Source organism: Lichenostomus cassidix, chromosome 15, assembly GCF_008360975.1.
Source record: "Lichenostomus cassidix isolate B80296 chromosome 15, HeHo_3.0, whole genome shotgun sequence".
In the NCBI taxonomy this organism is placed as follows: Eukaryota; Metazoa; Chordata; class Aves; order Passeriformes; family Meliphagidae; genus Lichenostomus; species Lichenostomus cassidix.
In genome coordinates, this window is record NC_139496.1 from 8,642,366 (window position 1) to 8,659,094 (window position 16,729).

At 37.3% G+C, this 16,729-nt stretch overlaps 1 protein-coding gene across 7 annotated transcripts in view; it reads left to right on the plus strand.

Annotated features, from left to right (window-relative positions):
• Positions 1-16,729, plus strand: part of CABIN1 (calcineurin binding protein 1) — a 104,642-nt gene that overhangs the window by 17,038 nt on the left and 70,875 nt on the right. For 5 of the 7 annotated variants that reach the window (XM_085075938.1, XM_085075937.1, XM_085075943.1 and 2 more), the window contains 7 exons: positions 2,171-2,332; positions 3,816-4,022; positions 4,404-4,549; positions 6,440-6,701; positions 8,805-9,065; positions 9,663-9,814; positions 10,370-10,548. In XM_085075938.1, coding sequence (XP_084932064.1) covers positions 2,171-2,332; positions 3,816-4,022; positions 4,404-4,549; positions 6,440-6,701; positions 8,805-9,065; positions 9,663-9,814; positions 10,370-10,548 — 1,369 coding nt within the window. The remainder of the gene's footprint in view (positions 1-2,170; positions 2,333-3,815; positions 4,023-4,403; positions 4,550-6,439; positions 6,702-8,804; positions 9,066-9,662; positions 9,815-10,369; positions 10,549-16,729) is intronic. The other 2 variants (XM_085075940.1, XM_085075941.1) reach the window with 1 other exon arrangement.

Consider the following 16,729-nt stretch of genomic DNA (forward strand, 5'->3'; position numbering starts at 1 on the left):
CTCTCCTCAGCCTCCCTGGTATTAGGAGCATAATGCTGATACACCTAAGTTGCCCCTGCAGGGATCCAGAGGGCCTATTAGCTCAGGCCCCATGCTTCATGAAAATGGATAGGCTGTTCCAGGCTCCAGGCTTGCCCATGGATGTCATGCTCCTACGTGATGAGTCTAAATTGTGTCTGTACAATGTGCCTGTATCCTCAGCCTGGGGAGTCACAGGGTATGGTCTGTGAACCTGGGTAAAGTACAGATAACTGAGAGCTGGGAATGTATTTACACTGAGATCTTTGAAAATGTCATCAGATACTTTAAACAAAATGTTCCATTTTCACTGACAGAATTGCCCCCTTCTTAAACTAAAACATATAGAGTACTATATTAAACATAAGAATTCAGTTTACAGAGACAAGAGGGTGTTGGAAGGATAAGGAAAGACAAAGATAAAATTGGATGAACTATTTGAAGAGAAAAGCAGCTTCAAGAATGTAAAAAATGTTTCATAGATTATTATTAAATGAAATGTATTTTGTAGATTATTATTAAATGATCACCTTCTGTAGGTGAACTGTCTGCTCGAAGACCTTATATTGCTTGTGGATGAATGGGCTATGCAAGAGAAGATGTTAATATGTAGTTAAGTCCTTTAGCAGTAGTCTGAATTATTAGGAACAATTCTGGATTTCTGCCAAGAACTTAAAAGCTGAATATGAACACAGGAGATTGTTTTGAACACTGTTCATGTGAGAATTCTGTTACTGCCGTTAGATGTGCTTTTGTTTGCAGCAGTAGGAATATCATGCTTTTGTTATAGTATCCTCTGATGCTTATGTTTTTCTTTAGATTATTTAGCTACACTTTCATAAATTTCAAATGTTCTTCATAAATGCATACAAAGAAAGTAGTGGCAATAAGGTGTCTGCTGGGACTTAGTATGATTAAGTCTGCTGTGATTCAAAATGTCACTGAAATGCTTTCTAAGAATTGTCTTTGCTTTTTTTTTTTCAGGGGTTTGGCTCTTAATAAATGGTACATTGATCTTAGCACATATATTTTACTCAGAAGAGAATCAGCATCTTATTTTTAATCCCAGTACTTAGAAATGGGCTTCTTACAAGTAGAATGACAGACTTTTGCCTTGTGATGCAATGTTTGTATTGACAGGAATGCCCATCATGATGAGAACCTTCTTGTAGGATTATACATAAATAATTGAGTTTGCAATCCTAGATGCTGAAAAATGATAAATGGTCACAAATAAACATTTGTTTTTTTTAATTGAAATTTCATAGTGGAACACATTGAAATAGAATCTTAAACCTCAGTGGTTGCGTGGGAGTTTTTTTGGTTTTGAAATAAATATCCAGAATCCCCCTACACAGATTATTCTTGGGAAACATATTTTTATTGACCTTGAAATGTCTTCCTGGAATGTGTTCCTTTTTGGTTTGTTTTTTATGGAAGCTTAGTGAGAATTTTCAAAGAGTTACCTTTCTTCTTTTGGCATTCAGTTGCAGTTTTTATAATGAATGTCTTAAAGTATCAGCATCTTCCAAAATATGCCACTGATGGGTACTTTCTCTTGTAGTGTTGAAGGTAAAGATAGCAACTTGCCACAGTGTTTAGTCATTTGGGATCAATCCAGCCACTTTCCTTGGTGTGTAGCCATCTGTGTAATACTGTTCATACTGTGCAGTTCTATAGTCCTTTTAGCCAGATTTTCATTAACTGTCTCTTCTTTTTCTGCAAAGTCCTCTCCATCATGCTTTTTCCATGCAGAGAAAATTGGTGTTTGTGAATTAGGGCAGAAATTCTCCTGTACCTTTTCCTTATTCACAGGGTTGAACTGCAGTGTTTATCTTCACAGAAGCAACTTGGTATGTAGGGGAGAACTTTTATCGAGTCTCAGTCTGAAACATGATATTTAATCTCATTGATTAAAGATAAGAGTTCATGAATTAGCATAGGAAGCAAAATACAAGCACTTCAATGCAGCTGCAGTGCCATTGGAATGACTTGTGTGAGACTAGTTTACAGAAATACAGGTGTAATACTTGGTTGTTATTAGGGAAAAATACATGTTGTCCCTTAAAGTTGTTTTCATCATCTACCTTCAGACAGCTGGGTAGCTTACTGTGATCTTCAGATGACCTTTTCCTTGATGTTTGGCTTGTAGGTTCAGGTACTACAAAAAGAACTTGCAGCATCCACTTCTGAAGATACTCATCCATACAAAGAGGAGCTGGAAACAGCCTTAGAACAGTGTTTTTATTGTTTATATGGTTTCCCTAGCAAAAAAAGCAAAGCAAGGTACCTAGAAGAACATTCAGTACAGCAGGTAAGTTATGTATTATTCAACGTCAGTGGAATATCCTGAAGCGATGAAAGATGCACACTTGGTTTGTTCTAATGCACTTTGATATATTTTGTAGAAAGATTACTTTTATTTCCTAGTAAATTTTATGTATTTTATGTGCTATAGAGAATAAAATAAGAGTTTTCATATTTTTTTAATTTTAAATATAACAAGTCAGCTACTTAAAATTAAATGCTAGTGTAGTCTTATCCACTGTAGTGTTATCCACAGTAATCTGCCATCTTGAAAATACTAAGAAATTATTAAGCTATCATTTTCCTGTTTTCAGCTGAGAAGAAGTTCAAGGTTGAGGAAAATTTATAGAGGAAAAGTCAGCTTGAGAGAAGAGAACTTTAGCAGCCAGCCTTGCAGTTTATGAAAGTGAAAAATGTCACTGTTAAAAATTTGCAACTTATTTTGACATCTCTAATGGTAAATACCTGGTAGCTGTTTACGAGAAATGGGAAAGTCAGTTGAATTTGGAAGAAGAGGAACTACAGAGTACGTCTGAAAGATGGTTGTAATATTAAGGGAGGGAGAGAAAAACACAGGTCAGCAATGCAATGCCCTGCCTTGAAACATCACTGATTTTGTTTAAAACTCTCAGATTATTTTCCCACTTTGCAAGTGATCATAGAATTATCAATCAAAACTGTTTTCATACAAGCAAAATGATTGTCTGGCTCTGTTGCACAAACCATTTTAAATACACAAATACTGTTACTTTACTGTTCACTGAATATTTGGGAATATTTTATGTTAAATGTACCTCTTAGTGAAGATAATGAGAAAAAGGGTATAAATAAGAAAAAGGGAGGTATAAAGAGATTACCCTGTTTTTCAATGTAGAGCAAAATTTACTGTAAGGGTAAGGTGAACGATAAAAGGAAAAAACTTAGTCTAGCAGAAGAGAACTGTAAATTGTTTTGGGTATTTTTACTGCTTTCAAGAAAGAAAAGTGAAGGGAAAATGAAGAATAAATTGTGGAAGTAACTTTTTATAGAGAGTTTGAAGATTTTTGAGTCTCAGAATTTTGTCTAATTCCCATTTACTCTTCTTGTTTGACTGAAATGGAAGGTGCAGAGTTCTTCTCCATATCTTACCCATGATCTCAGTGTCATTCAGGATGTTTACATTTGATTCTTGCTTATAAACAACTTTTCTAAGCAACTCTTCTAAGCAAGTAGAATGACTTTATTTTTACTTTATTTCTTTTGACTTCAGTGATACACACTAAGAGCTATACCTTAGTTTGTTAAATCAGTGAGCAGTATATTGTATTTGTGAGCAGCATAAATTAATATCACCTTTAGCTCTGTTCTTGGGAGGTTTAATTTTGTTCCTTCTGGAGTAACGTGTATGTTCTTATGAACTAGAAAGGCTATAGAAAACCATCGTTAGTAGACTTGAATTTTGGAATTTGAAATACCTTTTTTCCCCTCCTCTCATCTACCTCCTTTCTCAGGTTGACCTGACATGGGAAGATGCTTTGTTCATGTTTGAGTATTTTAAGCCTAAAACTCTTCCAGAATTTGATAGTTACAAAACCAGTACAGTGTCTGCTGATTTGGCCAACCTTCTAAAGAAAACTGCTACAATTGTTCCTCGAACAGACAAGCCTATGCTAAGCCTGGAGACTGTATCTGCCTATATTGAAGGAACATCCAGCAAGGTAGAATGAATTGGTTTTAAAGAATTAAACTGAAGGGAGTAAAAATTGTTGCTGCTATTTTTATGTTGACTTTGAGATTATAAATGGAATGATTTATTCCGTGATGGTGCATTTCCTGGGATAATTGCATTTAAGTAAAACAAGGATGATACCACCAAAGTTTAGTCTTTGAATGGTAAAATACAGTCAGCATGAGATGTTCATTAGTGTTTGTAAGTGCTCTGTATATCTGTGAAATGCTTTCAGTGTCTTCATATTCAAAGCCTTCATATTCTGTGATGAAAAGCTGCTTCCACTACAAGGAAGAAGCAAGTGTGCAGCTCATTTAATATGAATCTTTTACGTGATATGAACCTTTACCTTCGCCTTTTTTATTTTCAGGCACCATCTCTCCCAGAGGGTGCAGACTATTCTCCACCAGTCGTGACTGAGTTGTATTATCTTCTGGCAGACTATCATTTCAAGAACAAAGAGCAGTCTAAGGCCATTAAGTTTTACATGCATGACATTTGTATTTGTCCAAACAGGTCAGTATTGTTGAATCCTGCTGCACGTCCTTCATTCTTCTCACTTCTTTAAGTACTGCAAAGCAGACTTTGCAGTCTGGTTTGCACCTGGTTTCAGGTGTGAAAAAAAACCCCCAAAAACCTAAACTCTCACCTTCAATCCATTATCATTGGTCCATTGTTATAATTAAGGGCATCTCTAAAGCAACACAACAAAAAAACCAAAAACCAAAATGTAGGGTTAAATATTTGATTGCTTTGAAATTAAAACCAAAATATGAAAGTGGGGGGGAAGCTAAATTCAAAGAAAAGAATAACTGTGAAGAATTGACTGTTTAACATTTTGTTCTTTGCCTTGGCATCTTCATGCATGATAAGGAGTGAAAAATGTTACCATTTAATAGTGTATCTATAGCACAAATAACATCCTTTAGTGGATTAACTGTCTAGGCTGACCTCTTTCTGAAAGTGTTGATTTTGCTGCTAGAGAACAACACAGAGAATACAAGTAAAGTATTTGAGTGATATTTAAACAAAGCCACCTTGTTTCTTGATCATTTACAACTTACTGAAATACCATCAAGATTAAGCTCTCTCATCTTAAAATTAAAGCATATTCTGAATATCAGTCTTCTAAATTAAATTAAATAACCTTTCTATTTACTGATTAAATATAGAGTTTGCATATTAGGTGTTAGTTATCATTTTAATTCTCCTTGAAGTTGATAGATCAGGGTCAGTGACAAAAACGCTAATTTGATAGATTTGAGACCAGAAAATTGTTTCTAAATCCAGTCACGTAAGAGAGACAAAAGGGAAGGTGAAGGCACAGAGCAATTTTAGATGGGAAATCTTCAGAGGAAATAGCTGTAGTTTAATGTTATTGCATCTTCTAGTCTGGGATTTGGGACTAGTATATGGCTACAACTTTTGTTTGAAGCCTGATTAAGAAATTACCAATACAATCCCCTACCCATTTTTTCTGTAGTTTTGGTATTCTAAAACCTAAACTCATAAATAAATTAATGGAATGCATTTTTATTTTAATGTGTGACATTTTGTTGCTCAGAAGATGCCTTATGTGATAGCATAGTATTTTTACCCCAGTCAAATTAGATGGGATTTGTCTGTACTACAGTTCCTGTTCCATTCCCCTTAGGAATCTGACTATTGAGGTCACTTGACCTAGAAATGGGTTTTCAGTTAGAATCAGAAGACATTGCAAGCAAAAATATGAGAACATTATGGTTATTCCTTTAGTGTTAAAATCATGGTACAATTGAAAAACCCCAGAGCAGCTGAACCCTGGTGTTAATGTGAGATTGCAGCCTATGGAAAGCACCGTTCAGACTGTGTTGCCAATAAATACAGGGCTGGACCCTGAAGAATCCCTCAGTCAGAAATTACCATTTTAGGTCATTAGAATTTTCCTACTTGAATGCATTTCTGGTTTTATTATTTTTATGTTGGAAAATGATTATGATTATTCACAGTGGAGTCCAGCAATGCAAGGAGTCATAATGTCTGTCTGCTGGCCTACAGAAATAAAGGGTGGCAACGTTTGGATTGGACAGTGGGGTTACTGAGGAAAAGAAAATGGGAGTGCTGCTGTTAGAAATACAGATATTCTGGCTTTGCACGGCAAATAAATCTTGATTTTTCATCTCTTTTCCATGTGTGGCAATTCCTGGGGACTCTGCTTTATCAGGAAACCCCTTTAACAAAATCAATATGATTCAGGCTATACAGCTTGTGTTCTACTTTAAGGGGAGGAGGAAGTGCAGAAATCTGTTTTGAGAGAGTGTGTGATGAAAGGAGGCAAAAGTTGTAGATATAACGAGATGAATCCTGTCTATACCTTCAGTGTAATGTTCGGGAGTTTGTTTATGTGTTGTGTTCCTGCCTGCGTAGGTTTGACTCCTGGGCTGGCATGGCTCTGGCTCGAGCGAGTCGCATTCAGGACAAGTTGAACTCCAATGAACTGAAGAGTGATGGCCCAATCTGGAAGCATTCTACCCCTGTCCTGAACTGCTTCAAACGAGCCCTGGAGATTGACAGCTCCAACCTGTCCTTGTGGATCGAATATGGCACCATTTCCTATGCCCTACATTCCTTTGCATCCCGACAGCTTAAGCAGTGGAAATCGGAACTTCCCCCTGAAGTTGTGCAGCAGGTGGGATCTAACAGAGAGAACTGTGAAGTTTTAAATACTTAAAATTATCTTTTCTAACATAGTAAAAATTTTTATTAAGTATTTGCATGCTATATTCCACATATGAGGCTGTATGGCTGGTTACTTAGTAATACTGGAAATTCCAATATGCATGTAAACTGGTGGTATCAAGCAGCATTTGAAGGTGGGTTTTTTCCTTTCTTTTTCCTGTGTAAAATCAGTTTGAACCTAATGTTTGAATTATCTTTTGAAGGTGACACGAAATTATTGTAACCTCCTGGAAAGGGGAATTATATTTACCTTTCCTTTCTGTAAATGTCATACAGTGTTTCTAGGAAAAGGTGAAATGCACACACATTTAAATAGTAAAGAGATCAGGAACTACTCTGGTATCTGTGTTCACATGTCATCTCCTGTATCTAAATACATCCTTCCCTGATTCTATGTTTTTAGGCCATTTATTTAAACAAAAGATCAAAGTGAGAAGGGTGGTAGAATATCCATTGAAAACATTTTTATGAATTCATTAGGTCTTTCTGCATAAGGAAGGTAAAAAAAATTAGATTAGTAAGAAGTTTATTGTTAAACCAAAATGAGCAATTCTAAATACACCCTGACAGTGATAAGAGTTGTTTGGGAAAATGTTTGGTCTGTCTTTTTGGACCAGTGAACTCCATTTCTGATTCAGCTATTCTGACTTCCAATAGTCTGCAGCTGGAAGCAGAAAAAAAGGAAGTGCTGCTCCTCTGCTGTAATATGTAAAACTTTCAGTGCTTTAGCTACAGAGGTCAGTGCTGGGAGCACCATTTACTTCCAAGAGAATATTTACAGAGAGGTGGTGAGTCTTGCCTCTGAGCTGCCTCCAGCACTGCATTAACACTGCACTTCCCACAGGCGCTTTCTCATCTAAGAAAAAAGATGATGTCAACCTGCATGTTAAAAGAGAACAAATTGTTTATTAAATAGTATGTTTGAAATGACAGTTAATGATAGAGTTTTGTTTTGGAGGGTTATTGCATCCAACAGCTCCAAAATTAACTCCTCAGAAAATGAAGTTACTACATTTTATGCCTTTGAGCTTTCAGAAGTTTGGTCTTATGGTCTTGCGGCCTCTTGACTATGAGGGATTTGTTGAAGACTTCCAGGTATAATGCTGGAGTTACTTAAATTATCAGATAAAAGGAGCAATACAGAGCAGTCATCTGAAGTAGAGGATTAAATGAGAATGTTTATTTAGGACTACTTAAATCTTCATTTTTTTTCAACTGAATATATTAAAAATGCATAATTTAGTAAGAAAAGCTCTTTTATAATGAAAGATAAATTGAAACAATTTCATCTCACTTCCAGAGATACCTCTCTTCAGGAATGTGTTTCTCATACATAAAAACTTCATTATTCTCTTCTTGCAAAATGTTTAAGAAAGAAAAGGTTATGTTTTAATTCTTGGTTATAGCCACACAGCTTAAATTTATAAACTTCATTTTCAAAGAGAGAAAATTACATTAATGCATCTTTTGACCTAGTTTTTTTACATGAATTTATTGGCATTTAACTTTAATTTATGCTGCTGGTTTTAATTTTTTTTGGCAGGGTGGGGTGGGGAGAGTATTCAGCTCAAAATTAGATACATTGCAAGCAAGATGAAATACATTTCTTCACAAATGAGAGTGGTCCATAGTGGCTCTAGCAGATTTCAGTTGCAGAACAAAGCAAATAATTTTTTTCTTTGAAGAGTTAAGATAATTACAGCTGCAAAAAAGTGGTAGAATTTCTGCAGACATGAATATTGGGTTGTTACCTTTCAGATTTATATTTATATGCATATTCTTACACTTCTGTCTTACTGTTTTGTTCTGGTTGTTTGTGTCAGCAATTACTGGAGTGAACAAAAACCCATCCCTAAACACACTTTTTGAGTTGTTGGGGTATGTTTGATCACTTGAGATGTATTTAATCACTTCTATGTCTTTCAGGTTGAAAATATTTAAAAGTAGTACCTTGTTTGAGTGTTTTTATATAGGCAGTAGTGTATTTTTAGTTTTCCACATGAGCAGTGGTGAATTGGTGTGTTCTGTGTTGTCCCCTTGGGCTGGGTGGTAGATGGAGGAGCGCAGGGACAGCATGCTGGAGACAGCCAAGGTGTGCTTCACGTCGGCGTCACGCTGTGAGGGCGACGGGGACGAGGAGGAGTGGCTGATCCACTACATGCTGGGCAAGATTGCTGAGAAGCAGAAGCAGCCTCCTGTTGTGTACCTGCTGCACTACAAACAGGCAGGGCATTACTTGCACGAGGAGGCTGCTCGGTACCCGAAGAAGATTCACTACCATAATCCACCAGAACTTGCCATGGAAGCGTTGGAGGTAAAAGAAAGTTAAATTTGTAGGCTTGAAACCTTGTTCTCTACAGATCGTTAGGCACATGTAGAGGGTGCTCTGCATCGGGGAACGTTTGCAAGACAGACTTGGAGAGTAAAATGGAGCCTGCTATTCAGACTGATTTTGTTTTAAAGGCAGTTTGGACAGGTGGGTAGCAATTCCACTTCTGAATTTTGCTGCACACAGTTCATTAGTTTTTGTAAAAACCAGACATCGATAGGATTCACAGGCATGTCGTACCTATGGAAGCACAAGTTCATATGTGAGGTGGAACTTCTGCTTTCACTGTGTTGTCTGGGAAAAGCAGTGGATCTAGATTATACCCAGTGGTGACTTCCTGGCAAGGAGACCAGCTCAGCTTTCTTTGTTGTATTCCATAGGTTGTAGTTATAAAATTTGTAGTGTTTGGATCTTGTAATTTAGAAAAAATTTCCAAGGCAGGGAAAGTTCTATTCAGCTAAGTTTAGGTAACAAGTAGCTGCCTTAACTAAATCCTGCAGATTCTATAGAAAAGAGACTATTTGTAATAGATTGCAGAGCTACAAATGCTTTACTGACCAAATGGACTTGGGTGTTTTTTAGGTATATTTTCGACTTCATGCTTCTATTTTGAAACTTGTGGGGAAGCCAGACTCTGGAGTAGATGCAGAGGTACTGGTTAGTTTCATGAAAGAAGCTGCTGAGGGACCCTTTGCCAGGGGTGAGGAGAAGAACACCCCAAAAGTTGCAGAAAAGTGAGTACTTGTTTCCAGCAGTATCCTCTGAATGTATATTTATAAACTACTGTACAATAAACTATTAAAGTAAAACTAAATAAAACATAAACAAAACAAAGTGAAAAAATTTATTGTAAAGTTTGCAGTTTTCATGTATCATGAATAAGATTACATGCTACTCTGAGATCTCAATAATTAGCACAGAAGAGATGGGAAGGGAAGAAAATGGAACAATTTTGATCTTGTCATCCATTTTGAAGCCACTGTTTTTATTTATTAATAAATTTGATTTTTTAAATCAACTGTTAAAAAATGCAAAAGGAGATTACCTTTATTTATAGGATGAGGGATTGTAGTCCTCAGTATTTGTCTCATGAACAACTACAAAATAAGGAATGGTTTATTATTGACCAGTGACAAAGGAGGAATATAACTACTACTAAAAATCTATCATTTAGAATTTCTTGGTGAGATTTAATTGCTCTATTGTAAATGCTGTAAGAACATGTAGTGTCCTTTTTTCCCTTTGTATACGTTCTGACTATATAAACACATTTCTTCTTGCCTTCTCAGAGAAAAAGCTTGCATGATAGATGAAGACTCTCACTCCTCAGCTGGAACAGTGCCAGGCCCTGGGACTTCCCTCCCCTCCTCCTCCGGTCCAGGTCTGACATCCCCACCTTACACAGCCACTCCAGTTGACCACGATTACGTCAAATGTAAAAAACCCCCGCAGCAGGCAACGCCGGACGGTACAGTCCCTGTTCTCAATACTGCCAGTGCAGGGAGGTGCTCTGATCATGGGGGGTTTGAGCAGGAGTGATCAAACTGCTCAAGGAGGGTGAGGGGTCTGTGGTAACACGGGCAATATTGAAGCTCATTATCTTTATAAGTTCAGTGCTTTAAATAGAATCAATGTACAGTCAGAGCTTTAATTACGAAACTCAGAGTTGTCACCTGCCGCCACTGGTACCTGTCATTTAGTCAAAACAGTAATGTTGGTAGAAGGAGTATGAGCTCAGTGAATTTTCAGTGATTTTTTTCCTTCAGAGCTCATTCGGAAAGATGTGGGTTCAGTCTTTAGAAGACTGGACACTGTTTCAGCTTGTGTGAAATGACCAGGTGAAAATTTGAATTGGTTGAAATGAGACAAATTGGTAAAAAGACAACACAATCCAGTATTATCAGGTTTTGAAGGAGGCAGGTGGCAACTATTTTGAATATATTGTGATTCAGCACGAAGTGATTTGCATGACAGTCCAGTAGATTTCATCTTTTAATTTTTCTTTATCATTTACAATGACTGGTTAGCAGCTCATCTTTGTAGAATATAAAGTGATAGAATAAATAATTGGCTCATAAATGCAGAAGGGGGGTGGTATCATAGTGCTAATGAAGATTTTGCAATTGCATATATAATAGAAATTAAGTTACAGTTTAAGTAACTTTTTTATTTGGCTAGAAATTTGATTGTGATTCTACTCTTCTGGCCATTTGTTTATCCATCTGGATCTATGAGTATCAGCACTCAAGGATATCTACAATCTTTAGCTTAGTGTTGGTAGAATGTGCCAGGCCTCACAGAAATGCTCTGCTTGGTATGAATTTATTTCTGGAGGGTGGGCTGCTTCCTATTGTCATTTTCTGAAGAATGGTAATTTGTAAATAACTTTGTTGACTTAGTTCTGAAACAAGTGTTCGTATGCCTGAAATTTTTGCAGGGTGAATTTATTCCTTCTCCTCAACAAATAATTCTTGGTGCAACTGACAGAAGCTCCTATATCTCTTCCATTATATTGAACAGAGAAATATTCATTTTATTTTATTATTGCTTGCATTTCACTTGGGAGTAATTCATTAGACTGTTTTGAGATCATTTGTAGTGTGGAGGTGTCAACTGGTTATGTAGTGATCAAGCTCTTTTAATAGCTTTTTTATGTCTTGTGACACAACAACATAGAAGGGAGCGAATATTTAAATATTTCCTAAGTAATATTCCCTGTTAGAAGCAGTTCTGCTTAAGACTACATCTTCTTAGGTCCTGAAGACTGTCTAAATGCTCCCAGGAGAGACATAAGCTAGATAAATATTCCAATGTGTGTCGTTAGTACCTTCTCTCCAAGTAAGACATTATGGGCTGTGGCAGCCGATGGCCCAGTGGGAGCGGAGGCGGCTGCTGAGCAAAGCCTGAAGGTGCAAGTGCAGAACATCTGCCTCTGCCAGGGCTGAAGGAGCAGTTCCTGGATCTGCAAGCTGAGCCTAGCTGGGACTGAGCTTTGTGCTGTCAAAGCAATTCCAAATGTCAGCTGCTGGAAGAAGTGGAGTTTGGGTGATCTTCAGGAAGGCTGTGTGTAACCATGACAAGGAGAATTGCAGAGTACTGCATCATTCATAATGTTTTGTAAGTTGCTGGCACAACTAAACTCTGGATACAGCATATTGAAGAACCCCAGGAAACTGAAATATTTGCCTTGGGGCTGTTACAGATGGAAGAGCTAACAGGCTGAGCTAACAGGCTCAGAAGTCTTCCACTTTTATATTATTACATATACTGTGCCCTTCTGCATGCATTTGCATTTTACTTGTATTAAAATACATACTTTTGAAGTAAAATGCTCTTGACATCTTACACATAATCACATCACTGAAGAAAGCTGGTGCCAGCATTTCCATTGTACCATTCCTAAAAATAGCAAGAAAATACCCATCATTTGACTACTCTTTAGATTATTTTTTAACCATTCTGACAGAAATGAAACTGTCTATACTGTTGTTCATGATTGAGTAAGTTGACCTAAATTCAGCCTAGATATTTTTTCTTTTTGCAGCATGACAATAGTCTTGTTTACTCTTGTATTGGTATTGTTGATCATATATGGCATAAGTAAAGTAAGGGTATTGTACAGTTTTACACACCTCTTTTCATATAATACTACAAGCAAGATGCCATTTGGGATCATTACTGACCTTTGAGACCCTTTTTGACCATTTCTGTGTTCTGTGCTTCAAGAAAACGTGACCTGTGAGGAAAGAGAGAAGGAATTGGGATGTTTTATCTATGGAGGAGAAGACTCAGGGGAGACATGACAGCAGAGTAACCTAAATAGTGTTGAAAGCTATACAGATAGTTAGACGCAAAAGCCCAGGATGTCCATGTTCACAGAAGACAGATGATATTACACTTAAATTGAATTTTCATTCTGAACATTAGAAAACAGTGTTAGAAATACTGTTTTTGTATAACCCTGCAACATTTTAGCACTGGAAGTCATTAAAACATGGCAATAAGGCTGTCTGCCAGGCATGATGGAGCTGTAATTTATCCCCATGGAAAAAGGAATGGACTAGATGAACATCTGCAGATCCTTCTGAGCTCTACTTTTTCTGTTAATTTTGTGGGGTTTGTGGGTTTGGGTTCTGGAGAGGTCATTAGTTTGGTTTTTTAACAAGATATCCAGCGATGTACCTTCTAGAGCAGCAAATTATCTCATTGCAAACTGGAGGAAATAGCTGTGCAGCCAGACATTTTTTCTTGAAAATATTGAGACTCTGATCTTTAACCATTTATCTGTAGATAGGTGAAGTTGTGAGGGCAGACTAACTTTGAATACATTATATTTCAATGTGTCATTATAGTTCTGTAGCTCTCTAGCACATATTGCTGGTGGAAGATGATGACTGGGATATGCAGAAATCACCATTAAAATTGAGAGCATTGAAAGGCTTTAATATCCAGTGAATGCTGGTGATACTGTTTTTAAATAATGTATTTAATGAAAATGGGAGAAAGGAACCAGTAAATACAGCTTGTAAAGTAACTAATTTTTTTTCCTCATGGCAGCTGCTGGCATATCTCCTTCAAGGAGACAAAAGTATTGCTGAGTGGCAGCTGTTATTTGCTGGCTGACTTGCTGCTGTCATGTGTGTAAAATGGGCAGCTTCCTTTCTCTTCTCTTGTCCTTCCATTCAGCAACATCTTTTCTTTCCTTCTGGTAATCCCGTCTCTCCTGTCATCACCCCTGCCTATTTTGTTTTATAACCCTCCAAAGTGAAAACTTGTGTTTGAAGTCTGAAGCCTAGGTTCAGACTCTTATTTTCCAAGGGCAAAATAGGAAACAGGAAAACCAGGAACTTGCCAGGCACCCAGATTATCATTACCTGTGATGTAAGTGTATTTACACTTATGACCAGTGTTATGGTCAGTGACTAAATGACCAGTGTTACAAAGCAAAACAGATATACTCTCTGTCCTCCTCTATACAGGCTGGATGTATGTAGTCAGTAAAGACCAATTGCAGAAAAAGCAATAAAGTTAGTTAAGAAAGCAAGAAAAGTATTAAAATTAAAAAAAAAAAATCTGAATAAGGGATCTATTTCCCAAAATGTAGACTGGGAGATTGTTTAGAAGGTCTTTTTTTGTTGTAATATGCCTTTGTTGTGTTGATACACAATTGATTCCATAGTACTGTGGTGGTATGCAGATGATGTATCCGTTGCTATTCCAGTGTTAAAATCTTGTTTTGTTTAAGTCTTCATCCATGTCATGTAGTATGTCGTGTGTAATTAGACTTAAATGTCCTTTTTTGTGTTTGTCTTTGCCTGATTGCTTTTGCAACCAATATTGCCCGTGCTGCCTCTAACCTTTACACAAATCTCTGTTCCCCAGGCATTCTCTTCCTGCTTTTACCTGTCACGGCTTGCTTTTAATAATTGGCAGAACCTGCATGATAAACACTGGGAAAGGCTCCTTGCTTCGTGCTGTGGGAGAAGTCTCACTTCATAGTTTGTCGGTCTGTAATTCTGCAAATGTTATGAAGATGCACAGTTTTTGTAAATGGGGGTTCTCAACATCCTGATGAGACAAAGGTGATCTCTGAGGAATTTCTTGCACCAGGTTGTCACTCATGCTAAGCTAAATTGGCTTCTGGGATGGAGTGGATGTTTCTCTGGGTAAAAAGAACATCCACATCACATTTTGGAATGTTAAAATCTTGCCTTTGAAAATTCTCTCTCTTCAGCAGTTAAAAATTAAATCTTTGGGTCTGCAGTACATGCCCTGTTCTGGCACGTGGTGCTGACTGTTCATGGGGACTGCATACTGGACTACATGAATAATGAATCACACCCAGTTTATTGCAGTATGCTCCATTTTTACCTTTCCCCAATTTAACCTCTCTCTGATTAGTACAAGTGTCACACTGAGATGTAGTGTGAGATTATGTAAAAAGCATTTGTCCAAATAAATGGGACATTGGTGAGATATTCTATTGCTCTGCTCTTGAAGACAGAACAGCAATATATGACTGTAAGTTATGGAAACACATTCGGTGTTCAGTGCAGGCAGACAAAACATAGACTCTCATCTTTGACTCATGTTAAAAGAGAACTCCCTTTAAACTGCTGTACTCAAATTAACCTACTCCCATGCAAATCTCTGCAATTCCTTTGTTTTTAATAATGTGCAAATGCTTTTTGATGCAGAGCTGAATGTTGTCTTCCGTTATGGGTAGAATCTGTTTGCAGAATGAGAATTCTGTGATACATCATGTTTCTGACTGCAGACCAGTAAAGAAAAATGCTCATATGTTCAAGTGAAGGGGGGAGAGATGGTGCCAGGCAGGACAAAGAGAGTCTGTACCTTCACAGCCTGTGAACAGCCCACCTTTATTTTATGAGACAAGATTTTTTTTTTTTTTAAGTTATATATAGTTGCTTATTCGTAAGCTCAGAACTGTGCAGCAGGATTTTTCTTTTCTGCAAATTGAGTTAGCATATGTATAGAGCTCTTTAGAAAAGCTTTCTGTGCCAGTCATTTCTGATTTTTTGACTTGTAGGTGATTGTTTATCATGATTCAGATACCTTCTTGTCATAAGGAGACATACGTTTTCCTTCAGATGTTTAAGACATAAAAAGATATGGTTCAGAAGTGAGTTGTACCCTCTTGACTCTCTGAGCCTGTTACCTCCTCTTGCATGCTGATGTTTCAGAGGTCTTCTCCCTCTTCATTTTAACCTCCAGAAAGTTTCAAAAGAGGATTATTGAGCTGCATAGTAATTAATTGTCAAAGGCAGAACACCTCATTCACACTGGCACTATGAAGCTGTGCTTCAGCTCCCCTGAGAATAAATTATGTATGTTTGTACCACAGTTGGTACTTGGTCATCACACTTAGCAGTGAGAGCTCTGTCATTAGGATTGTCTGCCTCTAGTTCAGGTCACTTACACTGTGACACATCACTCTCCTTGTCTCCCTCTTCCTGTGCTGAGTGGGCACAGTTTAGATAACAAGGTGTATGGATTGTCCACAGGGCTCATGTGGGAGGATACTGGCACAGGGTAATGCCTGCTGCAGTACTGAGCTCTGTTTCTCCTGTTGTATGTTAGAATCCAACAGTCATTCAGGCTCTCCAAAGTTTAATACACTGTCCTGGTGATGGAGTGGCATGCAGCTGGTGTGCCTGGATGCTGAGGGAGCAGTGCCAGTGACATGCTCATGGCTGTTTCTGGTATAGAGGAATAGTGGGGAATAGGGATTTTTTAAGTCAATGCAATAAACCTATTTCATTCAGGATAAGATTAATGTTAAAATGCTCTTAAGCATCAAATTAAAGCAAACATACTTCAGATATTTTTTCTAACATCTGTGACAGATGTGTTCCAGTAATGATAGTGATTTAATCATCCATGTGACTGACAGGACCTCAGTGTGATACCATAAAGGTCTTGGTGATACAGATGAATATACAAGTTCTTTCATCCCAATGAGATCTTTCTGATAATAATTAGTGTTTTTTTACTAATATACTGGCACTTAACAAGATTCTTCCTTTTTACATCTTCTGTCCAGAGCTGCTCTTTCTCACCTGTTGACAGAGTAGGTCATGTAATCTGACACAGATTTGAAATGAAATGTCACAAGTTGAGTACATTCT